This window comes from Musa acuminata, chromosome BXJ2-10 (assembly GCF_036884655.1).
Source record: "Musa acuminata AAA Group cultivar baxijiao chromosome BXJ2-10, Cavendish_Baxijiao_AAA, whole genome shotgun sequence".
In the NCBI taxonomy this organism is placed as follows: Eukaryota; Viridiplantae; Streptophyta; class Magnoliopsida; order Zingiberales; family Musaceae; genus Musa; species Musa acuminata.
This window is the reverse complement of record NC_088347.1, coordinates 21,238,825-21,253,870: the sequence shown is the minus strand read 5'-3', so window position 1 is coordinate 21,253,870 and position 15,046 is coordinate 21,238,825. Positions and strand designations below refer to the sequence as shown.

The 15,046-nt window shown below is 39.5% G+C and overlaps 1 protein-coding gene across 4 annotated transcripts; it reads right to left on the bottom strand.

Moving 5' to 3' along the window:
* Positions 1 to 2,737: 2,737 nt before the first annotated feature.
* On the bottom strand, positions 2,738 to 14,925 carry LOC104000119 (uncharacterized). Of its 4 annotated transcripts, none has more exons than XM_065128068.1 (14): positions 14,789 to 14,925; positions 14,157 to 14,256; positions 13,804 to 13,931; positions 13,545 to 13,701; positions 13,345 to 13,457; positions 8,626 to 8,709; positions 8,488 to 8,536; positions 8,293 to 8,384; positions 8,018 to 8,147; positions 7,780 to 7,859; positions 6,676 to 7,712; positions 6,004 to 6,588; positions 4,236 to 4,352; positions 2,738 to 4,163 (listed from the first exon to the last, which is right to left on the bottom strand). In XM_065128068.1, coding segments are annotated over exons 1-14 (3,225 nt in total). In that variant the 5' UTR covers positions 14,791 to 14,925; the 3' UTR covers positions 2,738 to 3,612. The 4 variants fall into 4 exon arrangements, with proteins under 4 accessions (XP_064984140.1, XP_018675401.2, XP_009420347.2 ...); XM_018819856.2 differs by having other exon boundaries at positions 6,004 to 7,213; positions 7,295 to 7,712; XM_009422072.3 differs by having other exon boundaries at positions 6,004 to 7,712.
* Between the last annotated feature and the right edge of the window lie 121 nt (positions 14,926 to 15,046).

Below are 15,046 nucleotides of genomic sequence, written 5' to 3'. Positions count from 1 at the left end.
CAATAAGATAATTTTTTTAAAATCAACCATAGATCTTTCCTATTAATATAAGATTATACCACTATGTATAGGATGCCTTTTTAGTAGGATGTAAGTCTTCTTATTTTTCTCACTTTAAATATTATTTTTATTTTTTTAGTGATGTCGGCTAGCTTATGGGGTTAAGATTCTCACTATTTATCATTTATATAATAATAATAATAATAATAATAATAATAATAATAATAATAATAATAATAATAATACCTCGATATTGAAAACGGAACCAAATTATTTTCAAATTTGATCATCAATAGCGCCATCATTTTTCGATTTAGTTAAAGTCAATATATATCAAATTGACGATCAAAATTTAAGCTGAATTCAGAGAGGTAAGTCGAATTAGGGTGTTGGTTGTAATGTAATCATTTAAGCTGAACATGGTGACATAACGTGGGAACACAGCAAGGAAAAGAAGTCGTAGTAGAGATGGCCGATCGACGGGGCGCGGCCGCCATCTCCGAGGGGGTTTGGCCTCTAGCGGAGTTCGCCACCAACCTGTCGTTAGCTTTGCATGATGAGGACGCAGAGTTGGGTAGCGAAAACTTGAAGCTTGTCTGGGCAAATAAATCATGATGGAAGCGACTCGGCTGTATCGATTTGGGCAGACAGGGTCACATGAAAAGCAGGACCATCACATCCCATGGCTGAAGCAGATGAAGCTGCTGCTGCTGCTGTGCCTGCAGTCCTACCACCCTCGAGTCAAGAAAGAAAAAAGGAGAGCAACTTTAGCCATGGTCGCTGATGGTGTGGGGGGTGTGCAGTACCTGCAGCAGCTACTGCTGCATGGTATGTATGGTGTCTGCAATCGTTCTCGTAAGACTTAGCACAGGATTGGATTTGTTTCGTTGGGTGGGAAGGGAAGGGCGGAGCTGCGCCTGTTGTGCTCTTCTGTTTGACTTCTCGGCGGCGTACACGCAGTAGGAGTAGGGGGGGGCGGTTTGGTTCGGCATAGTGGGGCAGAAGCGGCGGCAGCCACCAGAAGAACAGTGGTCGATTTAAGTCGTTGCTGCTGTTGCCCGACCACCCGTCGTAGTGCGCGTGACATGTGAGTGCTCGGTACTGCTTTGGACTCTCCACAGCACTACAACATGTCATCTCTTTGGTCTTTGCATGGATGAAGGAATTCATATTATTTAGTAGTTATATTTGAACAATACTTGTGTAACATTAAAATTCATACAAGTCGATGCCATATCCTTTGCTATCTATCCAGGGGTGTCGGGTCACGGAGTCAAAATCTTCTTAATTGAGTTGGGGGTGTCAAGTCAAATGAATCTTAGTGCCAAGAGACATGGGGTGTCGAGTCGCAAACTCAATCAATCCCAAACTAAGTTTGAATGATTTTACAAAATGAAACCATCAAACAGTACTCGTTTGACAAGGCAGTCGATCCAATGTTACAATTAGTAGTACCATCATATCGACCACGTGTGTTGAGATAACAAGATATCTAAGTTGGTGTCGAATTAACAATAACCTGACATTCGAATGTCCGCAGGTCCAAATATATGAACTCATCAATTCGACTCAGATGTCCACTTCTTAGTTTTGCATAGTATAAATGGTGAGGACGAGTTTAGATCTTAGGACCTCATGATAATCTAACAAATTCTCTACAAGTAAGCTTCAAATCTATCAAAATTATAAGATGATCCAAACAAGTTTAGGGGGACCAATCAATAAGCATGGATATTTAAGGAAAAACTACCCAATTATACAAAATTATCAAAATTACCATGTACTTGACCCATGGACACTACTTCTAAAGTTGGTTGAATTTAAAGTTAGGATTCATGGGGGGTCGGGTCAGATACTAATATAGAATCTCACAAACTACATAACCATAGATGTTTCATTGGTTTATGTAAATAGTCTCAGCTACACTAAGATATGGCACAATCATACACACACAGATTCAAGCATCGTGAACTTGAGACCTACACAAATCAGCATTACATCCATCATGCAAAAAATAATTGTGAGAAATATATTCAACCAACAGTTAGTTGTCCGAATCGTTGGCACCAAGAAAATCCAATACAGGACCTAATAAAACATATAACCAAGAGAATCATGATCTTTATTGTGGAAAATTAAAGAAAAAAAAGCAAGAGAAATTAATTCCAAGACATCTACGCCACAACCGAAATAACTACATCTACCGTACGAATAACTTGGTCTGATGTCGAAGCATGGGTTATAAAAAGATCAAGCCAAACTCGGAAACGCTAACTAGATAGTCCAAAGCTCTCAATTGACAACAGTCGGAACGGGGGCGAACATATGCAAAAATAAGAAACTACTGGTGGAGTTTTACAACAGAATTGTCATTTACCAAAATCTGAAAATACAAAATGTAAAAGCATGAAGATGAAAGCTCAGTCATCACTAATCCTGCCAATTCCCCTATATGAACGCTTCGATATTACTGCACCCTGCAACCAGCCTCCATTGAGATAGATGTATGACAACTTTTCTTTGCAGATAAGCAAAAACAGTAACTACAACAAAGGATAAATGATATTTCCAAGTGTGGCTATTCCCAGAAAAATGTCAATGATCAGATCAAAGCCATTGCAGACATTATTTACTTAGCCAATGGCCAATATGTGCTTTGCTCTAAGCTTGACGCAATTAAATATATGTAGACATCAATCATCAGAACTCCATAAGTATATAGTTTTAACATCCAACAGAAAACAGAATGGCATTACCACATAATTTTGAGAAGTAAAGCATAAAAGAATATGCTATTACAATTTAAGCAATTTAAATGCAGAAGAACTAGAACAGTTATTAAAGAATGTAAAAAGATCATAACAAACAAGCAATGATAAATCTACCTGGCAATACTGTGTGAATTTCAAACCAACTGATGAGTCAAACTTCAGCACAAGCACACTAGGGATCCTTGTGCAATGACGATGGATCTTATCAACATTTCTCCAACATGAGTCACAAGCTTTGTCTTAAATTGAGCCTTGTTAGTCAAAATACACAATCACTTATATGCAGCAACTTCCACTAAACAATAAAAATGCACAGCCTATATTAAGACCAACTGACCAAGAGAGCAGTAAACAAGCAACAGTGAAGGAATCATTTGGTATGTTTGCTCCAATAATGCACATGCAAACTTAGCCCGCTCAACTGGCATGCATTATATCAAAAACCTAGGAAGCAATGCTCCAATTCCTAACACAGACCCCAATGGGAAAGTTCTTCATTATCAAACTTCTGTCCCCTAATGATATCTGAAATCAAGAAACCACTCTGAAAACCCAACCTTTTTAAGTCTCACCAATTATAAAAAGGCAATATGTTTTTTGTTCACCAATGGTTCTCCTAGTGTTCTCACATTTAATTCAGAAGGATAAACCAATATTAACCTTTAGATGGAAAAAGGTCAGAACATAAACTCCCACCTTTATGATGCACGACGAACTTTGGGAGTAGCAGTGCACGTGCCATCAACATCCACATCTCCTCAAAAGAATCAACTGTTACTTATTCAGAGATACACTGACATACATGGGAGATGGACAAATGTTTCACAGAAACAGTTAAGCATTACATCCTGAATTCCCTGTTATATAGATCACCATTTGGGAAATGAAGTTTTTTGTCCTCATTGCTAGAATAGAAGTTGCTAAGCCCAAATCTTTCATTCCTCATGACTTCACTCATACCCATATCACTTCCAGTCCATAAATCATTAAAGCCATCCCACTGTTTATTCAACAATTGTGAATTTCTCAGTTGTTGAAGTGACATCTGCACCATTGGAGAAAGACTACAGTGGTTTTCTGCTGAAAGTTGAGATGTGATATATGCATCACGTAATGGCAAAAATCTATCTCCCACACAATCTGGTAAGCTCAAGTTCTGATAAGAAGAGAGAGACTGCTGCTGAAATAAATGAAGTCTCAGGTCATTATCTGAAGGGCTACTCTGCACAGGAAATGTAGATTTAAGGCCCAAACCTAAATTATCTATTCCAAGTGACATTCGTCCCTTGCCGACAGCCAAAATTGCTGGATCAATAAGTTCTACATCACCAGGATTTCCAGCTATATGTGACTGATAACGATTTCCAGCTGGACTACCAACCAGATGATTTTCTGCAAGAAAACAGAAACACATTAGGGAACTGAAGACCCTACAAGAAAACTAGTCAGATTTGATACACAAACCTGACAACGCTGCCTCATGTGTTTCATAAAATCTATCTTGAGAAGAAAAACCTGGAGGAGGAACTCTGTTTGGAGCTGAAAATCCAGGTGGTGCTGATATCTTAGACCTTGAAGTACCTTCCATTTATGAGAGCAACAATTACAAAACTATGAATATCATCAGCAATATAGAACGCATACAAAGTACAAACACACAAATAATAATAATAATAATAATAATAACAACAACAATAAATAATAATATGACGGTATATACTTCTAAGTCAAGATTATATTGGCACTACATGCTCAATAAACATAATTGGACATTTGAAGTATTGTATCCATGTAATGTATCCATTGCTAACATTAATAATAAGTGACAAAACCTGTCACAAAAAAAAAAGAAAATATATCAGCTATGATAATTGGACAACACCATTCATGGGTCAGGCTCACTTGCCACAACGTGACAAGTTGGCTATAGGCAAGGTCTAAACTGAAAGCAGTATGCAGGTGACCGCATCATGACATAGTGCATATGCTGTGCTGCATATATACACAGGCATCTGCAGTTAGATTTCAAACTGCCTAAAATATAAGTCCAAAACAAAATGAAATTATGCATAACAAATGAGTAAGAGAATATATTCCAATCAATACAACCATAATGATGGCATATCTCAGTACATTGAAACATAGCATAACGAGCTTAATTACTCATAATTGCATCATTTTCATGTTTCCTAAGATTAGCTAGTCAATCCTTGATAAAACTAAAAATATTTACAATATAATATACCACAAAAACAAAATATAGCAATCAAACAGAACTCAAATGCTAAGCACAAACATGAAATTAGTTCAAACTTTTAAGAGCAGGAGATTGGGAACATAGTCCACATTAGAAATACAGAAAGGGAATTCCATAACAAACCAAAAGTTCCTTGATAAAAATAAAAGAGTAAAGGCTTCTGAGTAACCATTGCTGCAAACTTACCTCTTTCACAGGATAATAGCAAAGCAAATGAAGGGAAGCAGAAAATTTCACAATGAAGTTGCAGACACCCATGCAACACCACTGATTAGAGACCAGGAGGGCACAATCATGATGGACTAGGGCTCAAACAGAAGAAACAAAGAAACATTATGGAACTCCTCCAATTGCACTTCTTCTAGAAGGTGAGATAATTGAGGATGACAAGGAGTGGGATTAAAGAGAGAAGAGTTGGCAAACCATGGCTCAAGCAGAAGAAACGGTGGTGTTGGAGAAATGATAAAAGGCTCTTGTAGCCTTGCATCATTTAGTGCATAAAATCCTTTAACAGATTACACCAGCTTCGGTTTTAGCCTTGAGTTGGGTCCAAGTTTGTTCACATATACAACACATGCACCTTATGCAGTTGCTATGAATTGCAATTATGCAGCATAGACGCATAATGCTGTCACATAACAGGTATATGATGCAGTTAAGACACAGATCTAAATATGAGGCTGCTCTGCGTATGTGGCGACATATGTGGTTAAGCCACCGACCAGACCAAGATATGCGGCCACATTAATTGTTTTTGAAACCATGTCTAATGGACTCAGGCTCCGAAAATATTGAAACAATCTCAATAGCGAAACAAAAGCACCCATAAAGCAGCAGAGAAAAGGAAAAAAACAGCAACACCTTAAAGATATTAAAAGCAGCAACAGAGCAGCAATACTATTAGAAAGTTGACAATAAAAAAGCAAAGAAATTTGTTTTCTGACTAAAATATACTAATATTGAACAAGTACTTACTAGCAGCCTTATCTGGTGAGATGACAGGGTTGCTCATGATGTTAGTGTTGGGTGCCTCAAAAGTATTGAACAAAATTCCATTTCGAAGCCCACTTTCATATGAATCATGTGACGAGGAGCAAAACTTCTGTGCATAGACCTCACTTCTGATAGGTTGCACTATATTCCCTTGGCTCTCTTGCCTGGCAAATGAAAATCTAGATTGGTTGCTGTTGTTGGATTTCCATGAACTCAATAATTTAAAAGACCTTTCCTGTTTTTCAGTTTCACCAAGAAGACTAGCAAAACTGTTAACTGTGTTTGATGAGTCATCCCATGGGTCAACATCTAGTGACAGTATATCCGAAATGATGCTGCTCTCCCCCTTTAAATTTACAGTTGCATATTTGTTATTATAGGCTATATCATCAACTCTTCCTGAAGATTTCACTTTTTCTTCATTGCAGTTCATCTCAGGACACCTAAAACTCTCCCTGGGTGAACTGCTTTGATCATCGCAACCATTGGACAAGGCATATTCTCCTAAAGGAAACGAACACATCTCCAGATTTCTGTCAGCTCTTGGGGTTTGCTTATTTTGGGCATCTGTGTTTGAAGAAGTAGAACTTGAACAATTGCCACTATTGTGTGAATGATTTGCATAATGTGAAGATGACAGGCGATCAACATTACCTAGAAATACTTTATCATCACAAGGAAGTATGACTCTATCCTTACTATTAACTGCAGAAATCAGCTTTTCCTTCAGTGGCTCGGTACTCTGATCCTTTGACTCATTCCCACCATGTTTATCAAGCAACTGAGAGGCTTTACTCCAAGGAGCTGGATCTGAGACATTACACAAAGGTATTACAGGTGTAAGGCTATCAGAATCTGAAATAAGGTTCTGGTTCACATTTAATCGACCCAGCCTATCATGGCTATCTAGTCTAACTGAAGAGAAACTTGAGCATAAACTATGTGTTGCCTCATTGATAGTACTAGAACCTTGTGTAGCCCTATCAAAATCAGACCTGCCAAATTGTCTATCAAAACCTTTAGAACTTGTACTATTTGTTGGCTTTGAGTTGTCACCATTCACATGAATGGATGTTTCCTTGTCTTCAGGTGCACTGACTGGAAGGCAATGCACGAAATTCGATGATAACTGGGAAATACGAGTTACACCTGAGACATCTACAGTTGATACATCTGAGACAGATGCTTGGCACTGCATTTCAATAACAGGTGTTAGATATTCTAGTTGTCTAAACCCATCATCAGAATGTACCATTTGGTTTTCTTCACCAACCTTGGACGTCATGTTTATGCTATCATCCCATGAAGAAAATCTGGAGGAACAATCACTAGATGTTACTACTCTTGGTGATGGACTCAAAGGTTCATCAGGCTGAGATGCATCACTAATTTGCGGAGAGTCTCTGCTTTCAGTCACTTTTGATGCCATATCTACGTCATCATGCCATGAACAATACTGCTTTGTGCTTTCCATTAACAGAGAAGGCAACTTAGTATTTGTCAAAATCTGGCCTTCAGGCACCTTTGATGTTGGAACTACTTCATTCCATGCAGAAGGATGATTTGTGCTTTCAGTCGATGTAGGAGGCAAACACGAATTACCAACTGTCTCTACCTTTTGTTTTGCATAGGGAACTTGAGAGCATGCTGCACTTGCAGTTGGAGGCCGGCAGTTTGAACTTCGGAGCCCCCTGCAAACAGTTGACATTTAGATAATGATTCGACCAGAAGAAAAAACAAGAACAATAAGAATCATACCATGAAGCACCAGCAGGAAGAACCGTGAGCTTCCCAGCACTGCTACTAGGAGGAGAACCTTTGACCTGGGTTGAAGCAATCTGCATTTATATACAATCAGTCAATGTAATGTATCAAAGCAGATAAAAAGAATGCATAAACCGCATCAATAAGGTTAACTCCACACTAAAGTAACAAGTCCCAACTCAAACCAAGTTCTAAGCCTCACTGGACAATCAAACTAATAGTTAGGATTTACATTTGAAGGGCTCTTGATGTAATTTCTGGCTGAAGCAGTTATACTATTTGAAGAATCATCAGCTGGAGGAGGCAAAACAATTCCTGAACGCCTTTGAGAACTATTTGAAGCAATTTGTGGAACCCTACTCCTATAAGGCCACAACAAGACAAATGTTAAGTAAAAGGGAGAGCAAACATTGTGTGAAATACTGATTAGCTTAGCTTCTGTGCAATAGGTCAAAACATAGTTTGACCTTCGGATGAAAGTTAAATATACAAAGAACTATCATTTACCTTGTATAAGCTGAAATAACCTCATCCTTTGTGAAACTATCGTCTTGGCTACCTATATCATGCAAATACAGACAATCCGGATTGCTGCAGATCTGAACAACCAAGTCAATTACTTGGAATGAAAGGAAAAAAGAGAAACAAATTTTACCAAATATAGAAACTACCAGCAGTATAATAATAGGCTACTCTCCGTACCATATTTCTCAACCAAGCATGGCAATATTTCGTTGTACCAAAACATGCCCTACAAAAGTAAACTACAGTGTCATTAGAGAAATATCACAAGAAAATGAAAAGGTCAAGTAAATAACAATCTCTAAGTTACAGGCTTACTTTAAGGTTTTACCCTCCAGAATATAATTGTGTACTGCTTGGATACATCGAATGGCTTCTTCTTCTCTTGCATACATTACATACCTAGTCCAACAAGGTTCAATAGGTAATGTTAAACACTCACTCTGAACAAAAACATGAGTTCCGTATTATCACGGACAAAACTGTAAATAGGATATTTGATGTAATGCTCATGCATGTCAATGTCTTTTAATTTTGTTCATGCTTTGCATAGCATGTAAAGGGCTGGCAGTAGGCTTAGCAGCCTCATTTTCTTTAGTTTTGGTGGTCGTCCTAAGCTTGCAAACAAATGTTGTATCATGTGGGCACTTGTGAATATTTTAATCTTTAGTGGACCATTTTAGACCCTTTGTTGTGCGACCGTTCAGAGCTTATGAAGTATATTTGTAATTTGCATTAGCTATGAAGTGTTTATTAAAATGATTACTTGTGGATCCCAAGTGAGACGCTTTCTCTAACTCGTTTTCTCTTTTATAAGTCCTAAGGGACCATAGGAGGTTTCGGGGAGGCTGACCTTTATGGACGGATACGCAAGGGTGCAGCACAACTTAAGCAAAACTAACTAAGTGCGTGGCATATGGTATCAGAGTGGGACAAGCACACATAAAAACACTTGGCATGCAAACGTGGGGGACCTAGCGAGGCTGCGTTGAAGGCAGTCAACATGCGCAACCGTTTGGAGGAAACATGCATGAAAATGTAGGGAAAAGGAATCGCTCAGATGAGCAGACATCTGAGATTGTCATTCAGAAGAATGACTAACCCTTCGCGCAAGAAGCACCACGAGGACAAGCAAGCTGGGAAGAATACGTAGTGCACAAAGGTTGGGATGGTTGAGTTCAAGCTACGGCTCGACATTGGCAATCATACTTGATGGTGCTCTAGGCAAGTGAGGCGTTGGGTAAAGGATGAGACCATGCAAGGTGGAATGAGTTGTTCAGCAACCGAAAGAATTATGCAAAGCTTATAGAGGTGAAGGGAATTGCTAACTCGAAAATTTTGGTACTCATGAAAGGGATTGTATGTGGATGATGGAATGTTCATGGCCATCCTAAGACAATCGAAACTCGACGCCATGGAGTATTGAAACTCTCTTCGACATGAGAAGGATGCATTCGTATGAGGTTGAAGTGTTCAGTGAGTTCAGCATGTTGCTAGGCCTTGAGGGGGTGCAGCAAGGGCTGTATTGGCGAGGAGTCTCAATCTAGCGAGTGCATTTACGGGTGCAGAACAATGCACAGTTTATTCAACAAGGCGGAGTAGTCCAAAGGGATGATGGTCTCCGAAACTTCCAAAGGGAAGGATGTGAAGAGAGAAATTGCTCCAATGGGACAAATACCTTGGAGGGATAAGTCCCGATTCTCCAAAGGGAGAATCATGTGCAACGGACTGCATATGTTAAGAAGTATCTCAAGATAACAACCCCACAAAGCTCAACAGACCGAGCGAGTGACGAGGAGTTATCGCATGATCTCGTATCAGGTAATGCATTAATGGATGCATTGCGAGATTAAGTGGGGGAGCGACTCGAGGCAACACAAAATGAAGGCATACTTGGAGCCGATATAAAGATCGAACTCAATGGAGGGTCGACCCATGGAATGGTAGGCACAAGAGCCACTATCAACTCAATGCAAATCGAGGAGCGGAGCAACTTGAGTGTAACTTGGTGAATGACCCAAGCCGCTTGAAGAGAGTTAGCATAGAAGATGAAACATGGAGCAGAGAACAAGGCCGAGTAAGTGAACGTTGCTACCAAGGAAGCTAAGGAGAACAAAATCAGTGCAAACCTTGCAACATAATGGCGGAGGCCATGCATAGGAGTCGCAATCTATCTTTCCATCGACCAAGGAGAACTACTCGGAGAACACAGAGGTGTTAAAGCAGGGGGTCGAAAGGGGTGAGGAAGCGACGATGAGTTCAGAGGGACTTAGCTACCCAAGACCAAACATCGGTTATAATGGAGTTGGACTCGGAGGAGTGTCACAGTGCCACAGAGGTAGATCTACTGATCATGAAGAAAGGGACGCGGATGCAAGACGATGGATAGTAGGGTCATGAGCATAACAGTGCCATTGTACCGCAAAGGTAGGAATTCTGTGAAGTCATCGATCCCTTGTTCTCATTGAGGGAGAGTGCTTGGTCGTGAAAAGAGCTGAGGAGGTGTAGAATGCAGAGGCAAACTTCAAATATCGAGACAAGGCTAAAAGGCAGAGGCCAGGGAACTTCGTAAGATCGGTGTCAACGAACTTCTTATTAAGATAGCCGAAAGCAAAGGACTTTGGGTCGATACAAGAGTACTCGACCAAGGAAACGAAGTAGACAGTACGTGGTGCTATACCTTTGCAACTCAGAGGAGTAGACGACAAAGATTATGGAGAAGACAGTACAATTCTAGAGGTGACCAAAACTACTAGAGACTTGCTCCAAGTTAGGGTGAGAACTTCTTACATTACAAAAGTTCGATGGCATTAAGAAGGTGAATCATAGTAGCTAACTCAATGCAAGGAGTGCAAACACTTCGAGTGCTTAAAAAGTGTGAGCAAAGAGCAAGCGACAGCTAGTAACTAGCTCGATGCATAGAGTACAACCCTCGATGAGACTGACGAAGTCAAATAACCTTTACCTTCTGAACTCTTAAAAGAATGGGTGAAACCGAGTACCCCAATTCTCTTATCTATCTAGCAAAGGAGCTCTGTACAGGTTCAAAGACCCTTCGAAGAAACCGAATGGAATACAATAGTTGTCAAATCCTCACCAATAGTGATCAGTACTACTGAGAGTATATTACCGTTTCATTTCCCAACAGAATGCCAATCGAAAGCAGAAGTGATACGAACCTACTTGGAAGTGATGACCAAGTGAAAAAAGAATCGATGGGCAAATTTTATGAAGGACCCAAAAACTTTAAAGTTTGCGAGGTGATGCTAGTTAAAGCTCCAACAAGCATCAACCTAGTTTAAGCGACATGAAACATTTGAGAGACTGACGCATACTAAAGATGATCTTTTTCTTCATTTAAGGGATCTGTAGGAAACAACAGGAATCAACACAACTCACCCGACCCCACACCAGAGTCAGAGTCATTGACGAATTGAAACAGCATGACGGATCAAAGTTCGACTGCTCAACAATAACAACAGAGTCCAGTTGGGAGCCAAGAGACGCATTGCAACTAGAGCAGAAGATTGAAGACTCAGCAAAGGCGAGGAGATCAAGCGTCTGCAAAGGCTTCGATGAGGACGTCAAAGGAATAAGTGGGGGAGAAAGTCATGGACAAAACTATAAATGGGGTATTTGATGTAATGCTCATGTATGTCCCTGTCTTTCAGTTTTCTTCATGCTTTGCATAAGTAGACTTAGCAACCCCATTTTCTTTAGTTTGGTGGTCGTCCTAGGCTTACAAACAAATGTTGTGTCATGTGGGCACTTGTAGGGATTTCGATCCGTAGTGGATCATTTCAGACCCTATGTTGTGTGACCGTTCAGAGCTTGTGAAGTCTGTTTATAATTTGCATTGGCTATGAAGTGTTTACCGAAATGATTGCTTGTGGTTCCCGAGTGAGACGTTTTATCTAACCTGTTTTCTCTTTTGTAGGTCCTGAGGGACCATAGGAGGTTTCGGGAAGGCTGACCTTTGCAGACGGACACGCAAAAGTACCGCACAGCTTAGGCAAAACCAACTAAGTGCGTGACAGTATGTTGGTAAACTAAATATGCATTCAGTTTTTTTTGTAACACTTAATCATATCACAAAATGCTATAGGCAAACTAAAGTGACGGCATCAGGTAACCATGTAGAACTTGCAGTTTTATGGTATTTTCAAGGATAACATGTAGGAGTCATTTGCAGAAACTTGCAAGGGTTGGACACTCCACATATACTATCGTTTATTGCCTCAGTTTCTCTATTGCCTTTGGCTCCTAGGACAGTAAGTCATACACATGCACTTTTAAGTCTTAACATGCCTAATCTAATAAGAAAGATAAGAGAAAAGACATAATTTGTTAAATGTCTGACACAAGTTTAGGCCCACTGAACTTAACAAACCACTATCACCAAAATCCTGTAACAATCCACCAAAAAAGTAAACATGGAATGAAGCTGAAAAAGAAAACCTTAAGTAAATTTAAAAAACAGATAGGTAGGTAGTTAAGTTAACAATACAAAGCATCATAAAAGAACAACACAGTACAAAACTAAAGAAATTAAACAACATCTACCACCAACACATAAACCAATATAATCCCCAAACTTAACATGTATTAAATATTAAAGACACTTAGGTGACTGTCTACATGTGAAGGCATCTAGAACACTACAAATCACTTAAAAATAGTCACCAATAGATGCATAAGTGATTATGCTTATTTGATAGCAGATCTCCACTGAGAAAGACAAGAATACATTTCACAATAAACGAGAATTCATAACCCAGTTATGCGCGAGACATGTAATTAACTAAAAATATGCAACATAAGTTGAAGAAATAATATTATCCAATTAGTCAATTCAATAAACAAGACATCTAGAAACTAGAGCCTGGCGAGAAAATCACCATGACATAACCGCAACTTGTAAAGCTTAGAACCATTAGCTTCCTGAGTTTAATGAGAAATCCAAGTGACAAGAAACAAAAATTCCCTTGTACTTAACAACTAGAGAATAATACCAATATCAAGTTAAATAAGACTTACACGCTAAAAGTGCTGTTACTTGATGCTTGATGGGAAGGGGCACTTGCAGAACGAGAAATTGATACCTTTATGATTTTCCCATACTGACCAAAGTATTCCTTACGTTCAAGAATCTGCAAAACCTAAAAAAAGTTATCAAAAACACCCCTTTATGTTTATTAAAGAACAAATCCTGACAGCACAAGAGACAGAGCACGCACACTTCTATCACATAAATTAGCAGGTAGGCCAATTATGTACACAAGGTTCCGTTGGACCACTCTAACACCGCTAAGATGCTTCTTAGCTTCTAAAGATGTTTTCAGCTTTGACTTTTGAGATTTCTGTTTTTTCTCAGCGTTTATCTCGGCAACCAACCTATCCAAAAGCAAGAAAATACAAATACTCGTATTATATTAAGAAACTACAGAAATGATATACTTTTCCTTTTTCTTTAGAAAAACCAATTAGATGAATGACCTTTTACAGTTGGCAGCCATCCTGACAATTCTTTCCTTGTCATATGGTGTGCGGCAGGCTGGACACCGCCCTTCTGTCTCTTCTTTCTCAGCCATGTCATTTATTTGATGCCAGCACCAAACACAAATCTGGGGACAAGATAAAGGTCACAATGATTTCCAAACGTGAAATTCAGTCTCTAAGAATTCATAGAAAGGAAATCAAATGCCTCAATTTCAAAACTTAATTTGGATATGTACATCTTCACGTGACATAGTAGCAAATTCAATCGCATAAATTCATCAAAAGACAAACATGTGCCTGAATATCAAAACCCAATTTCCTCTCGTTTCTTGGTCAGCAGGCATGCGTACCTCATACCCACATTTGCAAGGCTTCAGCTGCTGATCAGTCAGGTCCATCTCCTCCGCGCACAGAGGACAGGTCCTATCTCCGTCGTCACTCATGGTCGTCCTTCAAACAAGCAAAGGTATTCAAGTACCAATCTCGAAGCATCAATATAACAAAATAAAACATCCAAAAAAATCACTTCCAACACTTGAAAAATGTCACATGGGGTCAAATAATTAACTTTGCAAAGCCTCCGAAAGTTCTCAATATCATTATACCAAAAAAGAAACCCTACAAAACCCTATTTTTTCCTCCACCGATCTCTCAGATCTTCTCTTTCATAAACAATAAAACCCACAAAAATAAAAGAACAACCCACAATTCAGTTAACCCCATTGAAGCGAAATCAAAGATCTGACTGAATTTTCCCATCACATGGAATCCAATAACGATAAACCACATAATCTACCCTAGAAGCTCAAAAATCCACCACCCAGATCGAACAAAACACCCAGAACCAGCTAGAAAAGCGAAGAAACTTCACATGCGACCAATCTGCGTCATCGTTTCCATAAGAACCATAATAGATCAGCAAAGAGGAGATACTTTGACGAGGAAATACAGCAGATGGATGGATCGACAATAGACCACTTACATTGGGGGAGGCGAGGTTGGGAGGATCGGAAGAGGATCGAAGGCCAAGCCCGAGGTGTGGAGGACGCAGGGGTGGTCGAGAACGAGCGAAACCCTTCTCTCTCTCGCGGATGGATTGGTTTGTCCGCAGGACGCTTTCGATCTTATTGCGACGACTCGGTTTGGGTATTTAACTAATGGCAACCACGACTAAAATGTCAAAACTACCCTCGACATTTCCCTATATTAACAAACCGACGCCTCATATTCCATTATGCCT

Coding starts and splice junctions, on each gene's coding strand:
- LOC104000119 (XM_009422072.3), bottom strand. Junction 8,710..13,344: donor AGTAACAGCACTTTTAGCGT/GTAAGTCTTATT, acceptor TTGTTGGACTAG/GTATGTAATGTATGCAAGAG. Junction 8,148..8,292: donor GTTATTTCAGCTTATACAAG/GTAAATGATAGT, acceptor GTGGCCTTATAG/GAGTAGGGTTCCACAAATTG.